The 16,427-nt window shown below is 47.3% G+C and overlaps 2 protein-coding genes across 2 annotated transcripts; both read right to left on the bottom strand.

Annotated features, from left to right (window-relative positions):
- Window positions 1-2,525: 2,525 nt before the first annotated feature.
- On the bottom strand, window positions 2,526-4,368 carry N7473_001562 (F-box protein; the record flags this gene model as incomplete). The annotated part of the gene is made up of 2 exons (XM_057147502.1): window positions 2,526-3,461; window positions 3,541-4,368. The coding sequence occupies 2 exons, from the start codon at window positions 4,366-4,368 to the stop codon at window positions 2,526-2,528; spliced, it is 1,764 nt and encodes a 587-aa protein (XP_057011156.1).
- Window positions 4,369-6,435: 2,067 nt separating this feature from the next.
- Window positions 6,436-7,110, bottom strand: N7473_001563 (uncharacterized protein; the record flags this gene model as incomplete). The annotated part of the gene is made up of 1 exon (XM_057147503.1): window positions 6,436-7,110. One exon carries the CDS (start codon window positions 7,108-7,110, stop codon window positions 6,436-6,438), a length of 675 nt encoding a protein of 224 aa, XP_057011157.1.
- Window positions 7,111-16,427: the final 9,317 nt, after the last annotated feature.

Raw genomic sequence — 16,427 nt, forward strand, 5'->3', positions numbered from 1 at the left:
GTCTTGTATTATACGGTAGTTAATGTTAACATCTTAATAGACCTTGTTGTGTTGAACCAAATATTGCAAAGCAGCGAGCACCTTAAGCTTTCGTACAAGTAAGAAGGGCCTCAAATCTGCATTAGCTAGAGGATATTTTCCTGCCCAGAGAACTTTATTTAAGTTATCCAAGCTCAAGTCAGGACTTAGGAGAATATATAGAAGCGGTTCAGGATCCTGCGGTATTACAATAAAGTGGGCCCGTATTGCAAGATAGCTAACTAATAATAAGTGTCCTCCGGGGCGTAGCTCAAGCACAATTCCAACAGGGTGACACTTAGCAATCAAACACTCCTTAACAGGAGTTAGATCTTAAAGGACACTAGGATAATGTTAGCACAGCGTCATATTCACAAGATTCCTGGCAGAAAACTTTGGGACTGATTGTTGAGAAAGTGAAGTCAGATATATCGAACATAAGTTCCAGGTGTGTTTATGTTAGCTACAAAGGTCAAGTTTGCTGCGTAAGAGTCGCAGTCTAGGATCGTCTTTCACAACGTCATAAATATCTGTGACGTAGAGAAGCCTTCCGCAAGAGGCATATACGGCTCGTTTGCTAGCAGCCTCTATCGTATCTTCATATCGGCCCACAGCTGAACGAATATATGCAAGAGATATATATAGGGGAAACACATTTGACGCTTCTACGCGCTCATCAAGCTCTTGCCTCAAAAAGGTCGAGGCATTTTCCGGAAGATATTGTATTCCGTTTGGGCCTGAAGGAGCTAGCTTTCTCCGTTTAGGGTATAGCCCGATTTGATCGCACCCGGTCCGTTGTTGGTCGCACGAAGGTTCAATGATAAGTTGGTGAGGAGCCTCTTGCACCTTTGGGGCTGCAGGCGCCAGCGGCGGTAAAGGTCTTTTCGTTCCACGAGCTTGTTGTGCAGGTTAGCTGCAGGAAGGTTCAATAATATGTTGCGATGACACAAGGCTTGAACCGTAGAGGGGTTTTTGGATCTTTAGTTGGCAGGAGCAGTGTACTCGTAAGTAGAGTGAGCAGTATAGAAGCCTGGTAGCGAGATCGAACGGCAGGGGAGCCAGTGTAGGTAAAATAGTAAAGGTGGGTTACAAGAGTGCGTTAACAATGCTGCAACGATGAAACTAAGCTAAGAGGTTCCACGACTTTAGGTAGAAATGCATGAGTGACAAACTTTACAAGAATAAATGACTATAATAGGCGTAATAATGGTCGCTGTTATAGTAGAGGGCAGTCATGATGTCGACGAAGTTGGGCCAAAAACCTAAACATTGCAACACATCACAAGCCGGCGAATATCCTGACAAGCACTCAGGCCTTAAATGTGTGAGAGAGGCCACCGGTCGTTGAGGAAAATTATCTAGCTCTCAGCTCAACTTTAACACTTCATCGTTATGCGAAAGTAGCAAAAAGTTTAAAGAGAGAGAGATCATGGGCAGGGATTATGAGAGCGAAGCCGAGAAATTTCTTTTATGCGGTAGTAGTCGAAGACTCGAAGGTATCCGGTCTAGCGGAAGACCGAGGTTGTGGCAGCACGGGTCATAGCACGGTTAAAGTTGCGGAAGAACAACAGCAGAACCCGATAGGATCTTTCGGAATCATGCTAGTCCCAAAAATCCCCACAAAACGTAAATAGCAACCCAAAACACGTGCTCCGAGTCTGGCCAACAAAGGAGCAGATTGGAGCAGAACAGAGAACAACAAACTAGAGTCGTTTTCGGTAAGAGCCGCGTCCAATGACACTATAAGAAACGGCACCAACGACATTGAAGCACGGCGAGCCAATAATCGCGATTTTGGACAAATTTTGCCGGTCTGTCGAGTCACGAAACATATAGTTTTCAAGTCACGTGCGGGAAGTTTCCCCTTCCTTTCACATCGTTCGTTTCAGGGCATGGCCGGGAGACATTGTAGTGCGTTCGTAGCGTTCGGTCAGCGGAGGGCCCGGGGTCGATAGTATCCCTTTCACTCATTCTTCGTTTCAGGGCACGGCAACCTCCAAGTCCCGATTCACTAGCGAAGAGACCTCAACGTGTCCTCTGTATAGGTCGTTTTTCTACTTCAATCAATCAATCACACATTTCTGATGATTCCGGTAGTCCTCATTCGCTACTATGCTTACTAGTTCGTACGCTTTTAGCTGGTTCTGACATTTTTCTAAGCTGCGGCTCCCGCCGTACGGATTCAGGGCATTGGACGAGGACTTGGAGGATACAGCTATCTACATCAATCAATTTACTTTCTGCTTTTGGAGCATACATGCTGTCCACTTAACTGCGTACACAGTACCTAGCTGGTGATACCACATGCATACTTTTTGCGCTTCTTTTGAACAACTTGGGAACTGGAGATTTTGGTTCGGCTATTTTTTGCCTGCTTCGTTTGGATCGGTCTGTTTTACATATATGGTTTTGCTCACTCTGAATGCATCCATCTGCAGATTGGTGCAATTTATCACAAAAGTACCTAGTTTCGCGTCGTCATCGCCCTACTATAACCTCTACCCATATTATCGTCGTCTTCCCTCTTCCTCTTCCTCTAGGTAAAAGTCGACGCCCTCCCTAGCCTTCTTAATCGCATTCACAACCTGCTTCACGTTGTCCCAAATTCGCGCGCGGTTCCGCAGCCCCTTTAACCGGCCCCAGTTTGACCTAATTCGACAAAACACAATATACCAGTTGGTTTTATCCCGTGGTAGGGTGATTGGTCCTATGTCTAGAATCTCCTGCCAACTAGGGTGCTCTGGCGACTCCCATTCGGGCTCATTCGCAACAAATTCGTCATAAATCTCCGGTTCGTATTGACGAATTATTTCACGCCGTTGCTCAATATCCCGAATAAAATTCGCGTGCACTTGTTTCTCATCAAGCAAATCACGAGCTGCAACGGTTGCCCAATAGTAGGGATTCGTCTGGGGGGACCATGCTTCGTATAACCAAGGCATCTCATGGAGGACAAATTGACGAAAGAACCAGATTGGAAGGTGCGTGAATGCACGAGAGGAGAGTCGAAGGCTAGCAACATCGGAAGAGTTGAGGTGGCTGGCAATTCTTTGGCTGATTTCAGGAGGTAAGACCAGAAAAGGATCTTGCGAGAGGAGACGACCCGCCTGTAGAGACCTGTTCTCGAAGGCGCTGTTGTGCACGCTGAAGCTTTCATCGGTGGAGATAGCTGACTCCAGGATGTCCCTAAGGCCAGGAACAAACACTGGATTTGCAACGAGATATTCATGCCCGACTTTATGCTGCCAACACTGGTCTGTTGCATCCACAACATCCTCATGATATTTCACAGGAAAATTCTTCCGCTCAATACATGCCCGGTCTCTAATATGGACCAAGGTGTCAAGGTCGACGCGGTCGTTGCATAGTCTCGTGGCCTGTATATAAAGCTCAAAGCAAGTTGGATGGAAGGGAAGCGCGATGCTTCTCAGTTCCTCTTGGGTCTGTTTTCGAGGAATTGGTGTGGATGAGCAAACGAAGGTGAAGATAACAAAGCACAACATGATAGAAAGGAGAACTAACCGTCTCAAGAACAAAATTCGTTTCGGTTGTGACGCGGTCATCAGCACCATACCGGACGGGGTAACAGTCCAACCAGGTCCCTGAAGACGGCATCCTCTCAGCAATACCGGTCAGAAAATAGTGGCTTTCATGCTCAAATTCGAGGTCATCAGATTGGGGTTTCGAGCCTGGTTTCTTCCAAAGGATACCTTGGACAGTATGGCAACCTCTCATCTCCTCCGTGGAAATATGCTTTCCAATGTACGCCTGATCATGTCGGCAGCCTGGGCCCCCGATATGCTCTAGGCGGCTTGCTTTCGCCAAAGCAGCCACATTAGCCTGACGTCCACCGTTGTTGAGTTTGAAGTATAACGGCGCACCCAATGGCGAATCTAGAGGCAGAAATTCCGTGTCAAACTCCGGAGAGTCCGGGCCCGGTACCTTGAAAAGCCACTCTTCAGCCTCGGTTCGCTCGAGATTGTCAACATCCTTGGCATTTTCGGAGATACCTTCATCTCCGCTGGCCTGTGAGTCGTACTCCAGGATTTCATAATCTGAAGCACCTTGGTATTCGTAATTAGGGTCATCCGTCAAGATCCCTTCTTCAGGATCATCTTCATACAGCCAAAATGCTGCGGGATCTTCCCACCACAGACCTGAGGGATCCGGCCGGAACACCATACCACAGCCTGTTGAGGATGAGCAACTCTTTTGGCCAGCTTCCTCCTCCTCTTCCTCCTCCTCTTCATCATTCTCGCCACAGCGTTGTAAACGCTCGAACTCTTTTTGTTCCTTATCCCTGTGGAATGCACGCCCCTCAATCCAGCCATTCCTGTAACCCGCCCTCATGGCTGCCGATCTCGACTCGTCTTTCATCCGAACCCGGTTGATGTTGAAGCTGACTCCACAAAACTGGCATGGCACCTAAATCCAGCTCTGCATCAATTCGACTGGAAGGGAGTAATGCAAACAAAAGGGATAGAAAGATGATCCTTACCTCCCAGTAACCTACGTGAATTGGATGTTTTTCAGTTTCCGTGTCCGAGCCGGTTCCAAGTATAAGATCAGAACTCACCCATCTCGTATACTGTTCAGTTTGCCAATCTTCTTGTTGCAGGACTCAATTGAGAATTTCGAAGCAGAATTCTTCACGAAAGTGTTTTTCTTTCGTGCGAAGGTGTGTCGAATTTTGTCTTCCGGAGCTTCATAGCTTCCCCCTCTTTTCGAAAATACGAGCGCAAGTCCACACTAGAAAAGCTTATTTACGAGGTCACTTCGTGTTCAAAACAACCATTTCCACATTTCCACATTGTTTTCCTGCTTTCCTCACCCACCATCGATCAGTCTTCATACACCTTTCCAACACGCTTCGGAACTCACTAAAACCGAAGTTCCAGATGCCGACGAAGCGGATATGCTAAGCCTAAACCCTAAAACCCTAAGCCCGTTTCTACATCAGGAACAGAAGATTTTGACTGGTGACGCGCTGTTGCACGCTGTGGCCCTGAAACGAAGCAAGTACGAAAAGTGAAACGTTGTTGAGTGGTGATAACTATGAAAATCGAACACTTCGATTTGAAAAGGCACTGGAAAGGTACACAGGTATGTCCGCTAGGATCAGCCAATTATAGGGTTTACTTAATCGCACGACACTTTTTGTCACCTCGCACGACATACTATACCCAATTAGGACTAGCGCCCTATTCGATACATCGTCTTAGAAATCTCTCCATAAAGGACCCGTGATCAGTAATTATACTCCCCCAGCCCACATCTACCTCTATGGTACCTACCCTTATCATCACCAATCTATCCACGTGATATTTGTTTACTTACGTGATGTTTGTTTACTTTAGTCATGTGAACAAGAGTCGATTTCGGCAATGTTTCTCTCCAATGACATTGAAAGGCTTCCTCCAATTATAGAGCAAGTCTTCCACCAACGATTCTAAAAGCTCCCCTCCAATGGCATTGAAGCACGGCGAGCCGATCATCGCAATTTTGGACAAATTTCGCCACGATTTTGTATGGGGGTTTGGCAGTCTCACGGATCCTCCCAAACACAAACAATAAGGTTTTGAAACACGTGCGGGAAGTTTCCCCTCCTTCTCACTTCGTTCGTTTCAGTGCATTATCTGTTCCGTGTTTGAATGGTAATATCTAACTAGTGAAGTGGGGAAGCTCAGGCAGCCTGGTCGGTATGGGCAGGTCAAGGCACGAGAGAGATAACAGCAAGAGGAGCAGGAGGAGCCGAACAAAACACCAACAGCAAAACTGCCGCGATAGAAACCAGTCTGAATCGCACGGTATATCTCCTTCCTAAAAGTAGGAAACGCCGTTACTCTATCGACGGAATCGTATGGACGTCATATTCGGTGGCCGACAATAAAGAAAAGTATAGAAGATAAAAACGAGAGACCAAAATGGATAGCCTCCCAAAGAGCAGAACGTAGCCTCTTCTTCTTGTTTCCTTATTCTCTTCCTCTTTCTCGTTAACTGTCCTCCTTCCTGCTTCTTGCTTTTCCTTTTTCTGCAGAAATCCTCAAGAGAAACCATACAAACAAGGCCGCAAAACGAAATTGACTAAGCCCCTAGGTCACTGGATTCCCCACTACACTAGGTATGTGTGTATTACCTATCATAGCTAGACAGCGGTGTGGGTGCGCCGAATGTCTGAAGGGCACAGATGCTACGTTAAGTACCCCGCATTGACAAATTGGTTGATACCCTGAATCGCAAAGGATGGTCCAAGAACATAGCTCGATAAAAAGTAATTTTATGAAAGGGGCCGGATAGCTAGTATCTACTGTAATAGGCACGCGTTGCGCGCTGTACTTCCAAATCCTCTCATATTGTTCCTATCTCCTATCTTCTTTCTCTAATTTCACAACAGGATGTAAACTTGGCAATCGCTACTTAAGGCTGAAACAGGTCGTCATCGTAATCTTCAAAAAGTAGCGGCATCTTCTGTCGAAAGTCCTTTGTTTCTACCGCCTCCTGTGTTTCAGTACATAGGGTCATGGACCAGTACCAGAAACCTCGTGAGGCAAGCAGTCTATCAATATAATCGTCGAATGAATATCGCGTCTTATATAGCTCCTCCCCACAATAATGAAAGGCGACGTGTTCGCCTGGCTGACCCCACACCTTGGAGCTACTGCCAAGGCGTGGAGGTGGTTGGAGAAACGCAACGCAAGCTTCCGGCACAAACATGTCGAATGGTTTCACAGAGCGGAATTCTTGGCGTTCAGCAACATCGTCGTCGCTCTCTCCCTCACTTTCTCCCCACCATATGATCCCTTCCCACTCGTCAAACACCTCCTTTAATGGTAGGATCCGAACAAAACCTTGATCGCTCATGTTGCGTGCCGCGATCTCTTTCACCGTGTGCCGCCATTCCAGCCTCACCCAGCCCAAGGCACGATAAAAGTTCTCCACCCCTGTGGGTAGTTGGCCCTTTGTGCGCTGCAGAACGAACCGGATATCCTCCTCGTTTGTGGGAGGGCCGATTTCAGCCTCGAGAACTTCGATATGCGGTGTTTGGCGCAGGGAGACGAAGAGGCGTTCAAAGCGGGTGCGAATGTCAGCCATTGTGTCGAGGCTTAAATCATAAATATAAATATATCCTCGGAGTTATGAAACCAGCCCAGTAGGGCGATTAAGTAGATTGCGAGTACCAGATAGACCAAGATGCAGAAGTTACAGGAAGAAGAGGGGAATCCAACTTAATACATCCTGTCGAACCACGTGACTTATACAGGAGCCAAATACGAGACCCACTTTCAGGGTCTTTGTTCAAATAGGTGCTTTTACGGAGTACAACACGCAGGAATGGAGAAAAATTGATGCTATTTTAGGATCTCGTATCAACCCGTTGGGCGTTGGCAAGGCGAGGTGTTCGAAGTACTGTACCCTTCGTTTTACAGTATAACCCACAATTGCCAAGCGGAAAGGTGACTTCACCGTAATTTGTTCTCCCGAAGTTATACGAGGAAGCTAATTGAAAGAAGAGAATAAATTGCGAGTTGAGTCATAGACTGAGGAACGCCAGGTCACTGGCTATTGACACAGGGCCAATGCAAAGAAATTCTGGAATAACACAGCCACCAGGCTTGGCCCCTGTCTTCTTGATTTGCCGCTTTCCCATGTTTAACTATTGAAGGAGGTTCGTTAGTACGCAGGTCGGATTGCTTGTGAATGTTAGCGTGGTACTTCCATCCCTTGGAAGCGGTGAGAACCACCATGAAGCTTTACCTAATATAGTATAGCTTAATACACTACTAATTCACGATACTTCTTCTATTTACTTCCATGAATTTACTTACCCCTTATTGCTTCCATACTACTACCGTACTACGTACTTCTACTACTACTTCCACTATGTCGACTACTATAACTCCAGTGACCCCTACGCGGAAGACTAAAACGTGGCTTACTCGGGATCAACGGCTTACAGAGCGTGCACTACGATCGCAGAACCTAACATACGAGCAAATTGCTTCACAGTTAGGTATAACCTATCGCCAGGTTCAGACTGCTTGCACTGCAGATAGACCTACGCCTCGCAAATCTCGTGGTCAGCGCCGTAAGCTATCCGAGGACCAGCTTGACGAGACCATCGAGTTTATCACATCCTCGAAGGAAACGCGTCGAACGCCATATGAGACAGTCATCAAGGAACTACAACTTCCGGTTTGCAAATCAACCTTACGCAAGGCTCTCGCCCGACGTGGATATCATCGATGTAAGGCTCTTCGAAAACCACCGATGACCGAGCGCACACGCATAATACGTTTGAATTGGGCCTTAGAACATGTGAACTGGACTCGCGAGCAATGGTGTAAGATACTCTGGACCGACGAAACTTGGGTTACGTCGACATATCACCGGCAAATCTACGTAACACGGCGATCTGGTGAGGAATTCGATGAAACTTGCGTTCGGGAGCGTTATCAACGCCTTGGCGGATAGGTGTTTTGGGGTTCGTTTTTCGGTACTGAGAAAGGACCCTGCTTATTTTGGGAGAAGGACTAGAGTAATATCACAGTTGAGAGCTACGGGGAGCATATCTTGCCACTAATTGATGGCATTGCGCGGCTTACTCGCGAGCGTGGAGATTCAGAGTTAATGATTATGCAAGATGGCGCGCCTTCTCATCGAAATATCCTTACGATCAAAGAGCTACAGAATCGTGGGTTAAATATCATCGAATGGCCACCTTATTCGCCTGATTTAAACCAATTGAGCAGGTATGGGACTGGATGAAGGAGTGGATTGGCCAACGTTACCTTATGCTTCGTGATCGTAAGCTTTCCTGCGATCAATTACGTCGAGCAGTCAAGGCAGCATGGGAAGCCCTACCAACGTCATTCCTTGAGAAGCAGATCGACTTAATGCAAGCACGTTGTCAAGCAGTCATTGATGCGCAGGGGGGTGTTAACCCTTATTGATTCAGTGTTGATTCGGCGCATGATTCGGTGGATGATTATTGTATGTAATGCTTAATGATAATGTTTAATAGAAATTTGTATGCTTAGAGATATACTACACGTATGCCTAAAAATATATATTTATTGCTGTAGGTAATATAATACGAATAATACGTAATTTGGATGTTAAATAACATTTAGCTGTAATATAAAATTGGCAGAATCTTAGTCAGAAACAAGGATGGAAGTACCACGCTAACATTCTCAAGCAATCCGACCTGCGTATAATTTTCGTCATCCCACAGTACTGTCAGTTGCTCATTTGACTTAAAAGACTCATGTGACCAACATCTCTAACCCTCTTCAAAGTCCCTCGCTCTATCAGCTGAAGTTCTTTGTCTCGGCCCCTTTCTAAATACGAGTGGGTGAGCCCGAATTAATGATGGCTGCTGAAGGCTGTGACGCAAATGAGAAGAATGAGGAAAGGGAAAAATTGCGCAGGCAAACGGGAAAGGGAAAGAAAGCATGCGGGCGATCTTACCTGATCGTCACTACTAAACTAAGTACACAGTACTACAGTGGCACCGCCGGTCTGAGACCACCCGAAGTACCTTCCTTTACCGCCTCCTTATTGAGGACATGCCGCCAACTAACTACAGCTTATGAGTGGTGCGGCCACTAACTATTTGCTGGCAGAAAATAATTACGTGATACCTTCGCCTGGTTCTCAGACTTTTGCCGCGCCGCTCTAAGTGATTCAACGTGATTTTCGGGGCATTACGGTATTATTTCGATGACTCATCCTCAGTAGATCTGGGGATTGGCTCGAGAACCTGCTTATCATAATACTCAGCCAGTCAGCTGTTAAAGATAGGCTACAGTGCACACTGGAAGATTGACGTGAGTGTAAAGAGGATGAAATTATCTAGAAGGGCGAAGAGGTCTAGATAGGTACGAGTGGGGCCGCTCCGCCCGCTTGGCGGCCACGTGACCCACAATCTATTTCCTACACCCCCTAAGCGCTAAGCCCAGGCTTTTCCTCTGATTGAATGAAATTGACCGAATTAGCGTAAAACCACCCTGCGTAGGGCGTAAAAACCGCCGAATGTGCTGTAGAATAAGACGAAATTGAGGTGAAATCAAGGGCTAATTGGGTAGCCGGCGCATGCCCAATAGCTCAACGAATCGCTCGAATTTCACCTTCTCTAAGGGCTTCGTCAAGCTATCCGCGGCTTGTTCCTGGGTGGGGATTTTGACGAATTTGCAGCGACCCTTGGCCACCTGAAGACAGAGATGGTGGTATTTCACATTGATGTGCTTCGTGCGTGCGTAGAAATCGTGGCTCTCTGTAAGGTATATCGCACCGTTATTGTCTTTATACAGTGCGGTAGGCAAATTCAACAGCTGATCAGCTAAGCCTATCTCTATAATGAACAGCTGGAGCTAGACTACTTCCTGCACTGCTAGGGAAGCAGCCACATATTCGCTCTCCGTGGAAGAGAGAGATACACACGATTGTTTCTTCGATATCCAGCTCACAGGCCTGTTAGCCAGCTTAAAGACGAAGCTGGAAGTTGATATACAGCTATTAGCGTGCTTGCTAGCCTAGTCAGCGTCAACGAAGCTAAAGAGGGAATCAGGGCTATAGGAGTATCGTACGCAGAGGTCTGTACTACTAGCGAAATAGCGAAAGACTCTCTTGACAGCCGTGAAATGCTTTGAGGCTGGATTATATCCGTACCTGGCTAGCTTTGCTACCGAAAATAGAATATCCGGTCGCGTATTAACTATCAGCCAAATCAGGGATCCGACCCTTTTCCTGTACTAGGTAATCTCTTCTTCTGATGCCGAGCCTTTATTAGGCTTCAGAACCTCCTTATCGTAGAAGGGCGTCGGGGAGGGATAAGCATCCTTTAGGCCGAATTTTTTGAGGATCTTCTTAATGTAAGCTTTCTGTGAGAGATAGATCTTCCCTTCTTTTCGGATAATATCTGTGAAAGGCTGAAGCAAGACTTGATTCAATCTAACTAGGCCAACATGCTGTTTACAAAAAGCTTGGAGAAGAGAAGGAGTGGATCAAGCGGAACAACAATAGAAGTAAGCAGACAGGGCGGTGGCAGAACGGAACGTGCGGGGAAGGCTATGTGGCAGGGCCACATAGTAAGAAGCGGGTCTAACCCGTGACATTACCCCCCTCCTAGGTCAGAAGGGTGATCTGAGTCGTAACCGTCTGAATTCCAAAACGGCGACGAATCGGGGTCGTTTCGGGACTGGTCCGTTGCTGAATCTAAACTGAGGGATTTAGACCGTTTATTCGCGGCAAGTCGAAAAGGACACGCAGATATCCAGTGACTACATGCACCGCAGTAGTAGCAAAGCCCGTGCTTCGCGCGCTCGGCGATATTAGCGGGGTTATTAAAGCCTAGTGGGAGTGGCGGTTTTGATAGGCGCACGCGGTTTGATTTCACTCGAACTGGTGATGATTGGGCGGCGTTTATACGAACTGGGTCAAGGTCCATTAGGTCTAGCTGGCTTTGGCGAGTCTGAGTCTGGCGAGTTTGGTTCTGGCTAGTCTGGTTCTGGCTAATCTGGTTCTGGCTAATCTGGTTCTGGCGTTGGGTGACCGGGCGCTGCTGGCGGCGGTCATGACGTTGGAGTAGTTCTATATAATCATCGTATTCGAGATCGAATAGAGTGTCATACGACTGCTCAAGAATCTGGCGTAACGCGGGGCGTAGTCCGCGGTGTAGCGTAATCGTACGAAGTAGATCCTGCTGGTGAACCTTAGCTTCGTGCGATAGACGTTCGAATCGGGCGAGGTAGGCAACTAGGCTTTCGTCGTCTTTCTGGCGGATATTGGCGAATCGGAGAACTGCATCTTGTTTCTCACGAGGATTATGACAAAGACGTTCGAAATACTGGAAGACTGCTTCGGGTGTCGGGTTGGTTTCGCGAAGATGTAAGACTGAGGCTTGCTGGGGTGGCTCAAGGCGATCGTATACGTAGTCGAATGCTTGTTGACCGGCTAAGCCGTCCGACCGTAGCTTTGCTTGAACAGCTGGAAGCCACGTCTTTAGACTAAATGGTCGGCCGTCGAATCTAGGCGGGTCTGGTAGTCTGAAATGCGAGCGAGTAGGCGCGAGGGTCTCTAGCTGGCGTTGCTGGTCGACGAGTTGTTGCTGGAGTTGCTGAATTAAAGCAAAAAGGGGCTGGTTCTGGTCCATTTCGGCGGGGAATCGGGGGTCTGGCTAGGGGAAAACGAAAGTCTGGCTGGCTGGCTAGTACGACTCGATCACGAGAAGGAAGCTTTTTGTATGTGAAAGGCTGAAGCAAGACTTGATTCAATCTAACTAGGCCAACATGCTGTTTACAAAAAGCTTGGAGAAGAGAAGGAGTGGATCAAGCGGAACAACAATAGAAGTAAGCAGACAGGGCGGTGGCAGAACGGAACGTGCGGGGAAGGCTATGTGGCAGGGCCACATAGTAAGAAGCGGGTCTAACCCGTGACAATATCGATACCGAGGAAGCGCTTCGCGGCCCTATTGTCCGTCAGGTCGAAAGTCTTAGACAATTCCGCTTTCAAATAAGTAATATCCTCGTCGTTCGGGGATAAAATAAGGACGTTATCGACGTGAATAAGAACGTAGATTTAATAATCCCTCGTGTACAGCGCAAAGACCGAATGATCAGATTCGAATCGCTTGAATCTAAGCGCTATAAAGGCGTTATAAACTGCCTTATACTATTCGCGAGGGCTTTGCTTTAGTCCGTACAAGGTCTTTAGTAATAAGCTATATTTGCTAGGGAAATCGTCACGGAATCCTTCCGGGAGGTGTATATAGATCTCCTCGGTGATTTCCGTATTGAGGAAGGCCGAAACGAAGTCTATATAGTGCATTTTCCACCTAAATTGTGCGGCGATAGCAGTGAAGAGCTTAAAGCTTGTAGCTTTAGCTGTGCTTGCGTATATATCCAGGAAATCGCGGCCTTCTTTCTAGCGAAAGCCTTTTGCGACTAGACGAGCCTTGTAGGTGCTATCGTCTTTGACTTTGAAGACCTATCGCAGAGGGATAGGCTTCCGATGCTACGGTAAATCGCACACTTTCTATATACCGTTTTTGATCTGCTTAGCGAATTCCTTGTGTGCGGCAGTAAGCCATTTTTTCTTTTCTAGGCAACGCATTATATTATCTTAACCGCTTAGTTTATAAGGGCCGGTAGGAATCTCCTTGCGGAGATCTATAGCGAAAGCGCAAAGCTGCGTATAAGCACCTTTGACGACTGATTAGATATAGTCTAGGTCGGCGCCTTCTACGCGTATGTGAAACGTATAGGCCCTAAGGTAGGCTGCGTAGGCGTCGAGATCGACGCGTGCCCTAAAAGCTTCAGGATTAATACAGGAAGTACTAGCCCGCTTCTTTAGCAAGGCCAAATACTCCTGCGATTCCTTGCCAGCACGAGAGGGCTCTCTCACGCGGTTAGAGCGGCGTAGGCCGCTATCCTCCGAACTATTTAACCTATTTGTGCTACCCCCTGTACCTTCGTCTACGTTATAAAAGGAGTCGGATTGAAAGGAATCGGATTGAAAGGAATCGGATTGAAAGGAATCGGATTGAAAGGAATCGGATTAATCGGGATCGGGATTGAGGGGCGAGAAGTTAGGTTCGGGAGAGGAGCTGTCCTGTTGTTGAATAAACTGTCCGTGAGAAGATACTTCGTGTTGTCGAGAGGGTGTGTTCTGTCCCTTAGAGGATATATCTACGACATTATTAATACGCTAATTAGATAGAATATCAGACGCAGGGGTATTATATTGCTCCTATAGCCGCTCTCGCTATAGCGACGTAAGCGGCAGCTCCGCTCTCTTAGAGGGAGGAAGTATACTTGTGGGAATAAAAGGCGTAGGCACGATAGGATAATTCGGACCCCCCTAATCACTAGCCTCTACGCGCTACTGTTCGCGCTGGACTACGATAGCTAGGTCAAGGAACTCTGTTAGAACGTAACGACGCTACTACTTAGCCTAGTCGAAGGGTAGCGTATTTCTACTGTCGGATTTACGCTGTGTGCATAAACCCTGAGGCGTGTGCTTGTAGGCGCACACAGGTCGATCGAATACCACGATTATGGAAGAGTGACGAAAGTGCAATAGAGGTGGGTCGGCAGCGAACAGGTTGAACAGTGGAGGGTCAACACAGTTTAGGGTTTTAGGGTTATAGATGATTGCACGGACATATCAGGTCCAACCTGATGATGCGACGCTACTGTATTATCCAATTGGAAAAAAATGCAGCATGCTCTAGCGCGTTGCCATCTGACCCCTTGCTCTGAGTGTTGGAGTATCACGTTTCTCCGCCGACGGGCAGCACTTGAGCCCGTGATGACGGCCAGTCCCATCCGTTTCCCAAGCCGCCCCAGATCGGAAGTCGAGGTCAAATGAAGTGAGAGGGGGACTCCAGAAGTGTATATAAAGTGTCTTGAGATTCCCTCCAGCGGCGAAGGATACCGGACATGTGTTGCTCGCTCGCTTTCCTTCAAATTTGATTCAGCACAAAGGGCATTTTGGAATCTCCGTGGGAGTGAAAGAAGCAGTTTTCAGATCATAGTACACCTTCCCTGTTTTCCCCGTGACCGGTTCATTCTCTCCTGCCTCTCATGGAAACCATGGTCTCTATCGACTTGAACAACATCATCCATTACTACCCTCCCCCCATCCCGAAGCCCCCCTTGCAAACCACTCCATCTGACTACTTTTTCTCTTGATTCTTCCCACCCTCCTTCAAATCAGCCCTTCCTGATCCATTCCCTACCTCCGCGACCCCCGTACCTTTCATATGAGTCCCCGCAAACATGTCATCCTTACCGACAGACTCCCTCTTCTGCTGCGTCATCTTTGCCTCGTGATCGCGATGCACATATGAACGAGTTTGATAAGGAATTGGCCAACTTGGAAATGACCGAATTTAGGAGCCAGGAGACTCCAGGATCATGCTTCGGAGGCAGCGAGGAGACTCAATCAGAAAATGTAGTAATCGCACTCATCTGGTGTAATGTGGAAGGGGATACGGTTTGTGTGGGAACCAGAATTGCCGAAATCGATATTCTGCCGGTTAAAAAAACTGAAATTGCTAATTAATCATCTTGACTAAGTGATCCCTATTGCCCGCCGTGGACAACCCAGGAAACGATGCCGCAGATCGTCTAGCCAAGAACGCCGCCAGTCCAGGCAAAACACATCCTTTCCGCCCGCTCCTCACCAGGCAGAGGGCATACATTCGTCGGAATATCTACGCTCAGTGGGAACAAGAGTGGAAATCATCCACCAAGGGTGGACATTTACGAAAAGGTCGACAACACCCTGCCGGCAAGATACACTAGGAGGCTATATAGAAACCTGCCTAGGAAACCGTGCGTACCTGTTGACGCAACTACGCACGGGCCACAACTAGTTATCTACCTACCGCAAGAACGTTGGATACAGTGACAACGACCAGTGCGTGTACGGCGCACAAGAAACTGTCACCTATGTGTTAGTAGACTGCCCAAACTTAAGGGATCTCCGAAGAGAGTTAAGGAGAGAAGCTGGAGACGCGTTTAATAGCGTGTCGAGTCTACTGGGAGGCTCAAAACAAGGTGAGAAAGGTAAACTAGACACTGTCTTAAGGGCGAAGACGGTCCAGGCTGTGTTGAACTTCGCCGAGGCGTCACAATGGTTTTGCAGCCGCGCGCTACGAGGGCAGCTTAACAATAGGAACGGCAATTAGGCTACGATAGGCCTCGACGAGGCTCTTAGTTCGTTTTCAGGAAGTGGACAAATCTATATATATATACATAGGGATATATAGTGGTTGTATCCTATATATCGTTCGAGGGGTTAGGGTAAATGAATTTATATATATATATATATGCTAGTACTGTAGGCCGCTATGTCTAGTTGATGTATTACTCGACTCTAGAGATGCGACTAGTATCGAGAGAGCTAACTAGTTCCTGAAAGAATGCACGAGACAGGTCGACAGATCTATTGTTATAGCTAACACTAGGACACTTGTCGACGATAATGCCGGTCTTAGTGATATCGTAGTAGGTGATAGTAACAGACTTGCTATATTCAGAATCGGTCATAATGCCTTAGGGTAAGGCAAGGACTAGCTCAGTTAGGCTATCGTTAGTCGTTCCGCAGGAGCTAGGATTAGAAGTGGTGTTTGTAGTATTATAGTAGGTAATATTACTAATGTACGGAGGAGATCTTGGAGTAAGCACTATTGTAATTAGAGCTTGCGGTGGAGCCGGAGCTAGTGAATAAGGTAGTAGCAGGAGCAGATAAGATTGGCTTAAGCTTAGTAGTAGGCTGCACAACGAGTGTAGAGCCTATAGTAGTAGTATATATAGTAGCACTGACGTAGGTAGAGAGAGTAACCCCTTCTTTATGCTGTATTTAACTAGTAGTAGTAGGGGTAGCCTCGGCAGCGGTAGTTC

The sequence above is a fragment of the Penicillium subrubescens genome, assembly GCF_028828155.1.
Source record: "Penicillium subrubescens strain IBT 31985 chromosome Unknown utg000002l_segment0_segment0, whole genome shotgun sequence".
In the NCBI taxonomy this organism is placed as follows: domain Eukaryota; kingdom Fungi; phylum Ascomycota; class Eurotiomycetes; order Eurotiales; family Aspergillaceae; genus Penicillium; species Penicillium subrubescens.